The sequence below is a fragment of the Ipomoea triloba genome, chromosome 7 (genome assembly GCF_003576645.1).
Source record: "Ipomoea triloba cultivar NCNSP0323 chromosome 7, ASM357664v1".
Classification (NCBI taxonomy): Eukaryota; Viridiplantae; Streptophyta; class Magnoliopsida; order Solanales; family Convolvulaceae; genus Ipomoea; species Ipomoea triloba.
In genome coordinates this window covers 28,222,975-28,238,349 of record NC_044922.1, presented here as the reverse complement: position 1 = coordinate 28,238,349, position 15,375 = coordinate 28,222,975, and the positions used below count along the sequence as shown (strand labels likewise).

Sequence of the window (15,375 nt, the reverse complement as noted above, 5' to 3'; positions counted from 1 at the left end):
AATTGTAACAAAGTTAGTAGTATCCAAAAAATTACTCTGCTAGTTGCGTATCAAATATATTATTAATATTTTAACTTCCATTATTAGATAACATTTTACATCAGATATTCATATTGTTATACAGTGTTACAAAATACAAACAAGACATAAATAGGTCAGAAATAAATATTTATTTTAAAAAAAAAATTCATATTTCAACTTTTCCTTTAAGGAACGTTTTGCAGATCTTCTCCCAGCACTTTCTATCTGGCTCCGCTGCCAAAATCTTGGCCCTTACATCTTCAGCAAACCCTATCTGCATGCATGCATGTAATTAGATAATTATTTAAAAAATATAAAGAAAATTTACTTTTAAAATAAGAATCATATCATTAGTCAACGGTTTCTTTAGTAATCCTTCGGACATTACTCTAGTGAATTGAAGCAGGTACTTGTAACTGTCATAACAACTATCGATTAGCTGTTGGGACTGACCCTCTAAAACCGGCTTTGGGGTCGGACAATTGGTATCCTTGATCTAAACTTTGAGTTTTTTTTTTTTTTGAGTCAAGTCTAATATGTTCATGGATTATATATATATATATATATATATATATATATATATATATGTCTATATTTTATTTAAAGTAAAAGGTTTGTCAAATTATAAATATATCTAGGTATTGATTACAATATTGGGTAATGGTTATATTTAAACATTGTACCTCTATGGAGCCATTGGAGAGCAAACGGTCAATGAGGTTATTGAGGATGTCTTAAGTGTACTCAGGATGTCCTTGAATTCCAAGAATATGTTCTCCAATCCTAAACATTTCCACGCATGTCTTGTCCGAGAATGCCAACACCTCTGCTCCTATTGGCACTTCCCATACCTATATATTCATGTATATACACAACATCATTTTATAGATTAGAAGAAGATCAAATAAAAATATGTAGTTTCAGCTCGGATCTCATTCGTCTATCTAAGATAGATGATAAGTGTTGAAAATTATAGAAAAATTGTGCGGACATTTATCTATCTATGATGATGCATTTGGAAACATTTAATAGTGCATTTGTAGATAACTGATAGTGCATTCAGGTGCGTGCGTGCACTATTTGTTATCTGCAGATATATTATCAAGCATTTTCAAATGTACCGTCGTTATTATGAAAATGTCATTTTTTTTGTGTTTGTAAAATCACGAGTTGTTCTGGGTATTTGTCCGTCTGTTTGACGGTCAGAGTTTACCTGACTAGTCCCAGCTCGCTCCAAGAGGCACACAGAAGCTAGTCAAGGAGAATTGCCACTTGTCGTTATTATGAAAATGTCAATCTTCTTTTGTTTTTTTTTTTTTTGTTTTTTTGTTTTTGTTTTTCTAATTTTTCTTAGGCCGTGTATTCCATTAAGACTTTTTATAAACTTTTAAAGATTTTAAAAGATTGGTGGTTGTACGATTCAAACTTTTAAAATTTCTATAAAAGTATATTGTTATGCATATATACCTCATCTTGATGAACCTCAATGATGGAAAGAGATGGTGATGTTTCTTCCAAATTATCATCATCATCACCAAGGAATTGGAAGCATAAATCCTTCACAATCTCCACTTTTCTAACTCCAATATCCCATCCACTATAAGCCTTCCCAACTTTTCCTCCCAAAGCTCTACACAAAACCTAAATAAAAAACAAAACAATCACTTCACAAAACAAGTCAATGTAATTAACTATCAGAAGTACATACTTCAGACGCCCACTTCAGACGCAAATGCCTGATTCTGTACTCCGAAAAAAAACGGTGGCCGGAAAATTAAGGTTTATTTGGCATTAACTTACTTGGTGGCCAAAGCAAATGCCGAGGACTTTCTTTTGCATGGAGAACAAAGCTTGGAGAAGAAGGCAGAGCTGGAGAATCCATGGCTCATTGCCATAGGCATCATAAGGGCTTCCACTGATCACAAAACCTTCATAGCTATGGAGGTCATCCATCGCCGGAAAGTCGCCGTCGACCACCCGGAATAAATCCCATATTTCTCCTTCTTCTCCCAGAGTTTCTATGAACACGTTTAAGTATCCTCCGTATACTTTCTTCACATAATCTGAGTCCCTTGCGGCTAGCAACAATGCATATCTCTTCTGCTCTCCTTCAACCTTCATCATCTTCATTTTCACTCTTTGAGAGAGAGAGAGAAAGAGAGAGAGAGAGAATTTTAATGGATTGGGGAGAAGAGTTTTGTGGGTATGGGATTCTTGAGAGAGACAGCGATGTATTCCTCTATTTATAGGAGCAAACTGGGAATAAATGGACGACGAGGTGAATCTGTAACCATTATTTTAAGGTTGAGTGAGTACCGGGTAAATTCAAGTTTTGTGTAATAATTTACAAATTATATAGGAGAGATAACTCGTATTTGTCCGCAAGGGCTTAGCTCACTGGTTCAGTAGGCAGTATTTGAAAGGAGAGATTATGGTCCGAACTTCGGCATCGTCAGTGTGGAATTATACTCAAAGTGGACAGATCCCTCACTGCTGAAAATCTCGCGTTTTTCGTCCAAAATGTTTGTGGGTATTTTAATAAAAATCTCAACTTTATGACGCCAAAGTTATGTGGATGGAAAGTTGGACGGAATTTTCGTCCAATATGTAGTGTTGGTCGGTAAATTTGAAGTGACCGGTGTGCACCGACAGTATTTCGAAGAAGAGACTAAGGCTAGAACCTCTGCAACAGAGTGTGAATTATACTCAAAGTAGACCGACCCCTTGTGTGCACCGGCATTTAGCCTATCTGCCGAGTCATTGAGTCACTGTGATTTATATCCTTCCAAATGCTCAATTGGCCCAAGTGCGAGGGATCTTGGGAGGATTCAACCTTTTGAGAGAAGAAGAGATAAATCCTATTAGAAAGATGACAAATTTGACCAAGAGATAATTAGCAATAATTAACTATATTTGAGAGTTGGGTGTGTATAGTATGAGGTAAACTCCATAATAGTCTATAGATTATATATAAGAGATAAATTTTATTAGGAAAATTGTGTATGACGGATTTGACCAAGATATAGTTGACAATAATTAAACTTCAAGACATGAGACTGAACTAAGTTCTAAGGCCAATATTTAAGGAAGAAATGGTATTGTCAAAGCTCTTAATTAGCAAATAGCGGTCAAATTTATATTGCTAATTAGCAAATGGGACCGTCATAAATACCCACTAGTTTGGGGATTTTAAATCTCAACTTTTCATAAACTTTAACTGAAGAGCGTTGTAAGATCGAATCTCGTACTCTAGTAAAATTGTACTCAAACTCATTGTATATTTTATTCTTGGTATATTATATTCTACGTCGCGTACGACGAGTATCAAATCTAATTACACTATCACAAGATTATCTCTAGCTAACTTAGATATAAGTATGTGTGCTGTTATTAGCAAAATAGTGAACTCAACAACGTAACTTAGCGCAGTTGATAAACTAATCGTTAATGTAACTACAATGTTGGATGATCCATTCTTGTATGTGTGTGCCATGATAAAGAGATCTTAACCAAACCAAATTTAGATAGGTGGTTTTTTCCGGTCAAAACTTAACACAACAATAACACATTGGATAGATGACTAGTTCTAGTTATATACACAGGAAAATGGATTACAATAAATAAATTTTAATAACAAATTAAAAATATATAACATATTTTTATGTATATACCTAGTCAAAAATGTTATACTGATGTGTTGTCAAACATTACCTTACATGAATTACAGTATTAAAGTAGAAGTCTTCAACTAGTGCTCCGATCCGTAGCTTTAAAAGAAAAATATTTAAGTCTTGAAAGTTGTGTTTGAGTGGAGGGGACATGATTATCAATTTATCATATTAGAGGATTAGAAGATTATAAGTTTGATTTTTGTTAATAATAATATCTTCTCGGTCAATTTCGTGTCACATGACTTTTCTATTGCAGTTTACTTCTCATGTGTTTTGTAAGCTATTACACATGAGTGATGTGGCTTGGTTTGTGGGCTATTACACATAAGAGTATGATTTACCTAGTACATACATGAGTTGGAACATGTTAACGCGGCTACGCAATATAATGACTTTTCTCGTTATCTAAAAAATTAATTAAAATATTATATTACAAAGAATATGGAATAGGATTAAGATGTAAGTTGGTGTTAATATATATATACTTTTTATTCTATATTTGAAATTTACGTGTCGTTTACCATAAAATGTATTTTTAAAAAATGGCAAGATAGGTGATACAATAATACATTAAAATTAAAGAATAATACACGTTTTAAATAATTTCTTTTTGAAGTTGCAGACATTAAATATAGTAATTTAAAAATCAGAACTTGTTTTTCTTTGACTACATATCTTTTTTTTAAAATATATACAAATAAATTCTTATCTATTAATCTTTTTCTTTGAGAACCTTTACATTTTTGTTTACTTTTTTTTTATTGGTAAAAAAACAAGTAAATAAAAATTGAAGAATTTTAAACAGAAATTATTCTCTTTCATTCCCAAATTGCATAGAATTAGGATTTTGGAAAGATGTAGAATCTTGATTAGGCCTCCCTAACAAATTGGGAGATTCGATAATACTAATGACAAATATTATTCCGACAGAACATTCTTGATTTTGGCAGCCAGAATTTAATTAGATAGAACAATATATTAATTGCGGCCTATGTCACGTTGTGAGAAATATAATAGATGCAACATTCCACTTATTAAGTAAATATTCTCATGCTAACTAGGAATATGATTCTGAATTCTGATTCATCGTATTCTTCGCATAATGTATCTCTAATTTTAATTTATACAAAAATTACATTCACTAGAGTAAAGCTCACTTCCCTGAATTGTTCATAACTGAACTGAAATTCAATAAGGTAAGAGGCTATTTGGGACCTCCCGCACCCTAGTAACTTCCTTAAGTTATTCATAGCTGAACTGAAATTCAATTAGGTGGGTTACAGGGGTAAGGGGCATTTCGAGAATTGAACTCGGGACCTCTTGCACCCTAAGCGAGAATCATACCACTAGACCAAATGCCCAACAAATACCTCTTGCACACTAAGCGAGAATCATACCACTAGACCAAATGCCCAACAAATACTAAGCGAGAATCATACCACTAGACCAAATGCCCAACAAATACCTCTTGCACACTAAGCGAGAATCATACCACTAGACCAAATGCCCAACAAATATTAAGCGAGAATCATACCACTAGACCAAATGCCCAACAAATATTTAGTAACTTCCTTAAGCTATTCATAGCTGAAATTCAATTAGGTGGGGTAAATGGGCATTCTAAGAGTTGATCTCTTCCTTAAGTTATTCATAGGTGAACCGAAATTCAATTAGGAGGGGTAAAAGGGGCATTCTAAGAGTTGATCTCGGGACCTCTCGCACCCAAAGCAAAAACCATACCACTAGATCAAATACCCAACAATATTTAGCAACTTCCCTAAATTGTTCATATTTGTACTGAAATTCAATTCGGTGGGGTAAAGGGCATTTTGAGAATTGAACTCAAGACCTCTCGCACCCTAAACGAGAATCATACCACTAGACCAAATGCCCAACAAATGTTTAGTAACTTCCTTAAGCTATTCATAACTGAGCTGAAATTCAATTAGGTGGGGTAAAGGGGTAAGGGGCATTCCAAGAATTGAACTAAATGCCCAACAAATATTTAGTAACTTCCTTAAGTTAGTCATAGGTGAACTGAAATTCAATTAGGAGGGGTAAAAGGGTAAGGGGCATTCCGAGAATTTCAATTAGGAGGGGTAAAAGGGTAAGGGGCATTCCGAGAATTGAACTTAGGAGGGGTAAAAGGGTAAGGGGCATTCCGAGAATTGAACTCGGGACCTCTCGCACCCAAAGTGAGAATCTAGTTAGGTGGGGTAAAAAAGGGCATTTTGAGAAAATCATACCACTAGACTAAATGCCCATCAAACACTTAGCAATTTCGAGAATTGAACTCGAGACCTCTCGCACCCTAAGCGAAAATATTTAGCAACTTCCCTAACAATAGGGGTGTTGGCGAACAGAGTTTTCGACGAACTATTCACTTGATAAGTGTTCGTTAACGTTTGCGGACACATTCAACTAGGTGGGGTATAAGGGTAAGGGGCATTCTGAGAATTGAACTCGAGACCTCTCACACCCAAAGCAAGAATCATACCACTAGACCAAATGCCAACAATATTTAACAATTTCCCTAAATTGTTCATATCTATACCAAAATTCAATTCGGTGGGGTAAAGAGGTATGGGGCATTCCAAGAATTGAACTCGAGACCTCTCGCACCCTAAGTGAGAATCATACCACTAGACCAAATGCCCAACAAGTATTTAGTAACTTCCTTAAGCTATTCATAGCTGAGCTGAAATTCAATTAGGTGGGGTAAAAGGCATTCCAAGAATTGAACCAAATGCCCAACAAATATTTAGTAACTTCCTTAAGTTAGTCATAGGTGAACTGAAATTCAATTAGGAGGGGTAAAAGGGTAAGGGGCATTCCGAGAATTGAACTTGGGACCTCTCGCACCCAAAGTGAGAATCTAGTTAGGTGGGGTAAAAGGGCATTTTGAGAATTGTACTCAGGACCTCTCACACCCTAGAATCATACCACTAGACTAAATGCCCATCAAATACTTAAACAATTTCGAGAATTGAACTCGAGACCTCTCGCACTCTAAGCGAGAATTATACCACTAGACTAAATGTTCGACAAACTATTTGTTTATGTTCGAGCATTGAACTCGTTTGGGAACACGTTCAACTAGGTGGGGTATAAGGGTAAGGGGCATTCCAAGAATTGAACTTGGGNTAGGAGGGGTAAAAGGGTAAGGGGCATTCCGAGAATTGAACTTGGGACCTCTCGCACCCAAAGTGAGAATCTAGTTAGGTGGGGTAAAAGGGCATTTTGAGAATTGTACTCAGGACCTCTCACACCCTAGAATCATACCACTAGACTAAATGCCCATCAAATACTTAAACAATTTCGAGAATTGAACTCGAGACCTCTCGCACTCTAAGCGAGAATTATACCACTAGACTAAATGTTCGACAAACTATTTGTTTATGTTCGAGCATTGAACTCGTTTGGGAACACGTTCAACTAGGTGGGGTATAAGGGTAAGGGGCATTCCAAGAATTGAACTTGGGACCTCTCGCACCCAAAGCAAGAATAATACCACTAGACCAAATGCCCAACAATATTTAGCAACTTCCCTAAATTGTTCATATCTGTACTGAAATTCAATTCGGTGGGGTAAAGGGGTAAGGGGCATTCTGAGAATTGAACTCGGGACCACTTGCACCCTAAGCGAGTAACATACCACTAGACTAGATGTCCAATTTGAATAGTACCTAATTTGAAGTAAAATAATACTAATCTAGTTTAAACCAAGAAGGTCGATAAGCAGCTCTTATAGAGAGTTAAATTTAAAAGCTTATAGTTACTAAACTAACTATCCAACTAACTCAGTTAGGGGTCGCACCCCATATATCCCCAACTTATCATATATAACTTGTTTTGATTCAAGTTATATGACAACTTTGGTAATATAATACTACGTATAACATTATTGCAACATCAAAAAATGAGTTGAAGTAAAATAAAAGTAATGTGATTACCTATCACTACAAGAAAAGTAAATGTATTTATGAAAAAGAACTCAAAGGTAAATTATTGAAATTCGTAAATATTTAATTAACAAATTTTGAAAGTAAAACAATGAAACTCATAAGTATTTAAGGTGGAGCTATTTAATCTAAGGAAAAAAGATTAAATTGGCTCCAAAAATTAATCGGATAATTCAATTGAGCCCCTAAGCAAAAATATCGCGTCTTAGCCCAAAGAAGTAGTAACCTGATAAACAAGTCATTTACGATTCAATTGAACATTTTTACCAATTTAAATGATTTTAATAGAACTTTAAAAAAAATTATTTAGGAGCTCAATGACACTATCCACTTAATTTAACGTTAAGTGGTAACCACCCATTGTCTTAGTTAGCCCGCTGTCAATCTTTTGATGAAACATCTTGGATATTTTTTATTGTTAGTATAAAAATAGCGATGAACATTTTTTCAAATCCTCAAACTAGTTAGAAATTTGAGTGCAAACTTTAAAATTTTGTCTGCTTTTAAGTTGTATAAAATAATATACTTTTTCATTGTGCATATCTTTTATAGAAAAAAATTTCAAGTATACATAAAACAAGATCAAATCCACACCTTCCAAGTGTATACTTCTAATAATTCTCAATTGATTTATAAGAATTGATTCAACGTTACTATAATCTATGTACCGAATTACCATAACTATCACACTTTACCTCCCTATTTCCATTTTCTCGAAATTTATATAAGTTGCCCGGAATGAAATAATCAAACAGGTGAAAGATGATTATCGTAGCTAAAAGTCACGTGTTCAATTCTTGTCAACAATCTCTTAATCAAGTCCATCAAATATGATCTTTCTAATGTGATTTACCTCTCCTGTGTAATTTATGAATTATATATTACAGAGAACAAAGATTTATCTCATGCACACTTTTAAGTAATAGTTGTCTTTCTCTTGTCATCCAACAAAGACTATATATACACACACATACATATACATATATTGGTGAGAGGGAGAAATGAATAAAGACTTGTATCCAGCTGAATTCACAAAATTGTCAATTTTATAATTAGTATATAATACTCCCACAACTTGGCAAGTGAAAATTTGGATCCTCATCCACTTTTATTCTTGAAATGAGAATAGTCAAGAAATATCATCAATGGTCCCATTTTCTTATCTACAACATTCTTATTATATCAGATAAGAAAAATGGTTTGTGGGTTTAGTGGCTATTGGGTTGGGCTTTGAGACTTCACAAGCCCAAACAAAAGAACTCTTGGATTTGTAACACAATAATATGGAGTATATCATTTACTTGGATATTGAGTAGGCGGCTTATGCAACTGTAAAGTTAGAGATTTGATTCGTATAGATATGCTACGTTAACGAATTTTGGGTCACTTTCTTCCGATTTAGGTTAAATCTGAATTAGTCTCAGAGTAATGAGAATATTAGATACAACTAGATAGAGTTCATCTTTAATTTGTTGCACTCTAATGGCACACCTATAGCCTTCACGGTTTTGCTAAGGCATGCATGAGAAATCACACGTTGACTTGGCACGACATGATATGAACTGGCTGGACACACGATAGCATGGCCAGCCTAACACAGGAAAGCATGGGCCGGTTCACACATACCCCTATATCCTTCATGGTTTTGCTAAGGCATACACGAGAGATCACACGTTGACTTGGCACGACATGATAAGAATAGCCAGGCATACGATAGCATGGCCAGCCTAACACAGGAAAGCGTGGGCGGGTTCACATACACACACACACACACACACCTATAGCCTTCACGGTTTTGCTAAGGCGTGCACCAGAAATCACACGTTGACTTGGCACGACATGATATGAACTAGTCAGACACACGACAACATGGCCAGCCTAACACGGGAAAGCATGGGCGAGTGCACACATACACATATCAATATTCATTTGAAGTTTTGGTGTTTCTTCGTCATAATTGTAATCTATGATTCATTATGTAAGGTGCATTTTATTTCAAGAGATATCATAACTATGATAAAAATGGAGCATAACTTTTACAAACAACATCATAGCATTCCTGTTTTATGAACTTCCGGTACAATTTCAATGAACATTTGTGATGCACTTTATCCTAAATCTAGGCAATAATATACGAATTATGCATATAACTATAATAAGAGCACATGCTTTTGTCTATAAAATTTATAATTAAACAATTAAAAAGGTGAGTAGATTACACTAAATTTTATTATTTACAATATCCTTGTTATACTTTATAAGTAACCTTTAGTATTTAAAATAAAGCTGCATATATACTTTCTTACTCATAGATTATTTCCAATCAAATTGTAGTTATCTTTATAATATAAAGATGATTATCATGTGTCGAAAGGGGTGGTCGAATAGGTGGATAATGGTTCTTGTGTAGGAATGTCATGAATTAAATTTTTGTCAATAACATATTGATCGAGCTAATTGTACCCCTTGCTCACTATCGGACACTGACAAACAAAATATAATTTACCTTTCATATGTGATTTGCGTGTTGAGCATATAATATATAAACATAAATGTACAATCCAACTAATATCTTAACCTTTTAGTTGGGATGAAGCAAATGCTTCAGTTTGGTATCAGAGTAAAATGACCTATGGTCCACGTGTTGCCCAAAAAAGAACGATAGAGGGTGAGCGATTGATTTGATTTGCGGGTTATTACACACATCAAATAGTGACAAACAAATAACATATGATTTTAGTAGAACAAATCTTGTAAGAAGTATCTTAGTTTAATAACCAATTAATCAAAACATACCGAGTAAAATCAATAAGACAAAAATATTTCAGACATTTTTTTTCTATAAATATATAGATATTACCACAAAATTCATAAAGCAACGTGGTCACACCCTCCATTCTTAAAGCAATGACAACGTGATTTCATAATAACACAATTCTCTTTTTGGACAAACAAAAATAATTTAAAATACACTCTCCATGTCACTACATATGTTATGGCTTTTTGGTCTCACATTTACCCAAACCCTTTTGTTTTTCTTTGAATTTTTGTTTTACCTCTGCTTTTTGATTTTTTATGCATTGCTTTCTCTATGTTCGAGAGATGAGGCAATTTCTTTAATCTCTAACAAAAATAATTAAAAATACCCTCACCATATCATATGGGTTTACTTTCTCAACCACGTTCTTAAGAGATCTGGCTCAATAATGCATACTACTAATTCTATTATAATCACATTTCCTGAAGCTCAGCTCGAACTCACTCCCCTCAATATAGGAGAGTAAATTAGGTGCCACTAGACCACAAGATCTTTGATTACATATAACAGTTCAATATGCCAAAAAAGGGCTTTTTTTTAGTTATTTTTATTTTTATTTTTAAATTTAATAAATTCTATGCTATATGCAAAATGAGGTATTGACCCTTTTGGTTAGTGGGCTCTTTTGCTATTATTGTTTTCAGCCTCTTTTTGGCTTTTTTTTTTTTTTTATGTGTTACGTGACTTGAACTGAATTTGAATTAATCTTATAGTTGCGAGAATATTAATTGTTGTAGAAAAAACTAAATTGATATATTGGGTTTATCGAGGCAAACCCCACTCCTCTTCCGAGTATGTGAGTAAACCCTCGCCCTGTGATCCTAGCCGGCAAAAGACCACAAGGAGGTTAACCAGCCTAGGTTGCCCATAGCTGACCGGCTCAAACCCGGGTGGCAGACGGTTTCGAACTCAGGACCTCACGACCACGAGCGTCTTGGTCTTGCCACTCAGGCTGCCCTTACGGGCAACTAAATTGATATATATGTATGAGAGAGAGAGAGAGAGAGAGAGAGAGAGAGAGAGAGAGAGAGAGAGAGAGAGAGAGAGAGAGAGAGAGAATTAGTAACCCTTAAAGAATTTGTATATAAAATGATTAAGAGCTAAAAATTAAGAGAAAATGCAGTTATATTTCTGAAATTATGATAGCGCATTTGAAATATTTGATACCCATCTCCGAATAACTAATTGTGCACTTAGAATATGTAATAGTGTACTCAGTGTGTTCATTATTAGTTTTTTCTAGATGCATTATCAAATATTCTCAAATATACTATCGTAATATAAATAATACCATAACATTTTTTTCTCTCATTTTTCATTAATTTTCAACTATTAATCAATAGATTAATAGATAAAAGTAGTCATGACATTTTCACGGGATTACTAGTTCTTATTTCAACCTGATTATATATATAATTGTTGAGCAAAAAAAGCTTGAAGGCTGCCAAACCTTTTGCATTCTCCAGCTTTAAAGTATGGGGTATGATAGAGAATGCCAATTTTGTAATGTAACAAATTAAGGAAAAAGAAAGCTTCCAAGAAGCATATGTTCCAAATCTTGTTCGGATAAAGTGTCGTCGGTCCGATCTGTCCGACCACATAAACTAATTAATGCTAACTCACACTACCTAGGGTTTGTCTCTCATCTCTTAATAAACCAACCAATCTAATTTAAACATGAAATTTGAGTAAATTCTTTTTATCTATACTTTTTTGTTTCAATTTAATTGTCCCACTCCTTGTATTGTTATTGAGAAAAAAGTATCATGTAAATTTTTAAAAATTAATTAAGTACTAAAATTTTGTGCATGAAGTATTGCATAATACATGTAAATAGGTACATCGAAAGTCTAAAATCCAATGAGACGGATTCAATCGAGAAAGTACTGGTAAGAATTAAATTCGTGACTTTCACGTATGAAAATCATACTCTATCCACACGTCCACCCATTCCAAAGCTCCCTTGCACACTTTGTTTCTTTGATATGGTGAAATTAGATTAATTGTACAGTTGTTGGTTTTCTTACCAATAGGACAGTCAGCCGGCAGACTAACACTACCGGATAATGGTTCAAAGTCACCGGAAAGTACATTCAAAAGTTTTCTCACAAATTCTCTCGTGTGTATTCCGAAATTGCTAACCCCTTTTACTGTGCCTTTCTTAGGCTTTTATACATGCATATGTTCAACCGAGTCCAACGGTCAGTCCACCATAAATGCTATTGTTACAATAATTAATATACTTAAATGCCATAACTTCTAATCATTGTTGACGGCTCCACTTTTCCCGCGCCGATCCGCATCCTACAACGTTCCTCCTCATCATTGCTTATTAACTCTTCATTAATGGCTCATTAATGACCCGACGCCTCACTTCGACAAAGACCCTCCACATCTTACATCTTACATGTGCCCGACCGACTTTTTCTATCACTCATCTTCAATCAATCGGCTCCTCTGACTCACTTGGCCCACGTCTAACTTCCTCACTCGTTCAGTCCTTTCCGCCCCGCTTCTTCTTCCATCCAACCGCAGCAACCTGGCTCTTCCACTCGTCCATCCTGTCAGAGTGGCTCTTCCACCCTTTCGACCCATCAGCCTAGTTCCTCCATCCATTCGTCCCATCAACCTGGTCCCTTAATCCGTTCGACCCATTAGTCTAGTTCTCTCATCCGCTTGACTACATAATGGGATTCGACTGAATCCTTGTCTATCGAACTCTTGATTGGTCTCACCACCTGATTGGACTGACCACTTACATTATTCTATGTCGCCCACCACCGATCTCCGCCCCCATTGGCTGACTCGCTTTCTTTCGCTTTCTTGACCCTACGCTTCCTCATGTCTTTCTTGTCGTCCCATTTAGCATCACTATTTTCTCGCGGGCTCATATCCCATCAACAGTGAACAACAAGAATCGTGTAATGTTATCAATTAATCCCAATATATCACACTATATAAAATTTTCTTGTCAAAAATTATCTATCATTTTATTTTTATCAAACAAAATAAGGAAATCAAAAACAAAAAAGATTATAGGGAATAGAAAAAATACTAAATAAATGAAACCTGCTTAGCAGCAGCTATCAGGCAACCCCTAGAATCCATAAACGAATGTTAGGCCATAAACAGTCTTCCTGCCGAGGCTAATGCTTATTTTGGACCATTTGGGCTTTTGGTGCAAGTCTCGAAAAAAATAATAATATTATTATTAAAACCGAAAAAAAAAAAAAACATTAACTGCCTAGGAATTGATGCCTGTTTGGTCAGGACTCAGGAGAGTCAGTTTTCTTTTCCAATTCCAATAACAAAATTTTCAATTCGCCCGAAAGGATGACCTAATTAGAATATTAGATACAACATAATTTTCTTACTAAAATAATGAGTTAAATTTTTACTAATAATCTTTCATCCTGGTAGAATACTTGAAACTCTAATCTTAATGGCCTTTCACACTTCAGGCCAACAGAAAAGATATAAATTATGGTTACTCAGTTGAACACATATGTTAAATTTTTACTTATTGCACACAGGGAGTTCCTCAGAGATTGTTCTCACGCTCTCACCGGTGAGAATAGACCTGATTTTTCTTCTCAAATTTAACACCCGTGACCAACTGAACTACCTATACAGATTCTTTTTTTTTTTTAAAATAAATATTGATAGAATTTGGAGTACAAAATTTTTTAATGTAATTTATATCTCAGGTATAATTTGTATATATTAGGAATTGATGCTTTTGATATTATATATTTAGCAAATCTATAAATGGTATAAATTTTAATGGGGATAGGGGTTAATTAATTGGAAATTTGCAGGGCTTGAATGGTACTAATTACCCTAAGGCTTGGGGGGTGGGGGTGAGGGGGGTAGGGCATTTTGTGAAATGTAGAGGTGAAGCAAGGGAAAGGAAACAAGACAGAGATTGCTTACGCAAATCTAGCAAAACTGTCAAAATTGCACTTCTAGGGCAACTAATGTGTGAATGCTTTTCATACTTTGATTCTTGTTCTTGGAGCTACTTTTTGATATTTTCCATGAACTTTCCATATAAACGAGATTGCTTGTTTCAAAATCTAAAATAAAGTTAATAATCTGCTTCAGTACGTGATAGTTGTATACTTGTATTATGCATATCAGAAACTTGAGTAATGCAATATGAATGTGATAGTTGTATACTTGTATTATGCATATCAGAAACTCGAGTAATGCAATATGAATTTGTTCTGTTTGTGAAAAATTGGACATTAGTATACAAGCACTCTGTAAAACCCTTGAGTTTAGAGTGAAAATGGGGAAACCTAAAGTGTAAGCTGATAATGCTTATTTCATTCTTCTTACATGACTAGAATGTTATAATATGTAAATTAGGTTAAAATATCAATGCATTTTCTCTCATCTTATATATTAACGTTACTGTATTCTGTATATATACACATGAATTAGAACTTTCAACTCACACATTCTGTTGACTTAGCGCTCTTAGTTAGTTGATTTTATTCTGTCTTTTTTCACCCTATTAATGTTACAATATACACATGAGTCCGAACTTCCACCTCAAACACATTCCGTAAACTTAGCACTCTTAATTAGTTGATTTTATTCTGTCTTTTCTCACCATACTTACGTTGATTTGTTGTATACACATAAATTCAAACTTTTAACTATTTAAACTCAATTTGTTCAACCATTATTACCTCCATATTTTACTTTTTGCTATAGACAATTAGACATTAGAGGAAAACCCATTATAATTGGTCCATATTTCTAGAACCATACCTTGCACTTGATATCTAGCTTCCACACTATAAACTTGGTGTCAGGTCAAAGCAAAGCCAAGGGGATAGATAGTAATATAAATATATAATGAATTGCAAATTACCCACCCCCTCCCCCACCCACC

The 15,375-nt window shown here is 34.6% G+C and overlaps 1 protein-coding gene and 3 non-coding genes across 4 annotated transcripts; all 4 read right to left on the bottom strand.

Moving 5' to 3' along the window:
- Positions 1 to 182: 182 nt before the first annotated feature.
- Positions 183 to 2,217, bottom strand: LOC116026325 (gamma-glutamyl peptidase 3-like). Its single transcript, XM_031267809.1, has 4 exons — positions 1,822 to 2,217; positions 1,489 to 1,662; positions 705 to 872; positions 183 to 295 (listed from the first exon to the last, which is right to left on the bottom strand). The coding sequence occupies exons 1-3, from the start codon at positions 2,149 to 2,151 to the stop codon at positions 756 to 758; spliced, it is 621 nt and encodes a 206-aa protein (XP_031123669.1). The 5' UTR covers positions 2,152 to 2,217; the 3' UTR covers positions 183 to 295; positions 705 to 755.
- Positions 2,218 to 4,981: 2,764 nt separating this feature from the next.
- TRNAP-AGG lies at positions 4,982 to 5,053 on the bottom strand. Its single transcript has one exon. It is a non-coding gene; the product is annotated as a tRNA-Pro (tRNA).
- Positions 5,054 to 5,513: 460 nt separating this feature from the next.
- Positions 5,514 to 5,585, bottom strand: TRNAP-AGG. The gene has a single exon. It is a non-coding gene; the product is annotated as a tRNA-Pro (tRNA).
- A 1,563-nt stretch (positions 5,586 to 7,148) lies between these two features.
- On the bottom strand, positions 7,149 to 7,220 carry TRNAP-UGG. The gene has a single exon. It is a non-coding gene; the product is annotated as a tRNA-Pro (tRNA).
- Positions 7,221 to 15,375: the final 8,155 nt, after the last annotated feature.

What these genes read in the sequence shown, in the direction of transcription:
- LOC116026325 (XM_031267809.1), bottom strand. Translation starts at nt 2,151, where the DNA reads ATGAAGATGATGAAGGTTGAAGGAGAGCAGAAGAGATATGCATTGTTG. An exon ending in GCATTTGCTTTGGCCACCAA is followed by an intron (nt 1,663 to 1,821) that starts GTAAGTTAATGC and finishes TTTTTTATTTAG; the next exon opens with GTTTTGTGTAGAGCTTTGGG. An exon ending in TTGAGGTTCATCAAGATGAG is followed by an intron (nt 873 to 1,488) that starts GTATATATGCAT and finishes ATGAATATATAG; the next exon opens with GTATGGGAAGTGCCAATAGG.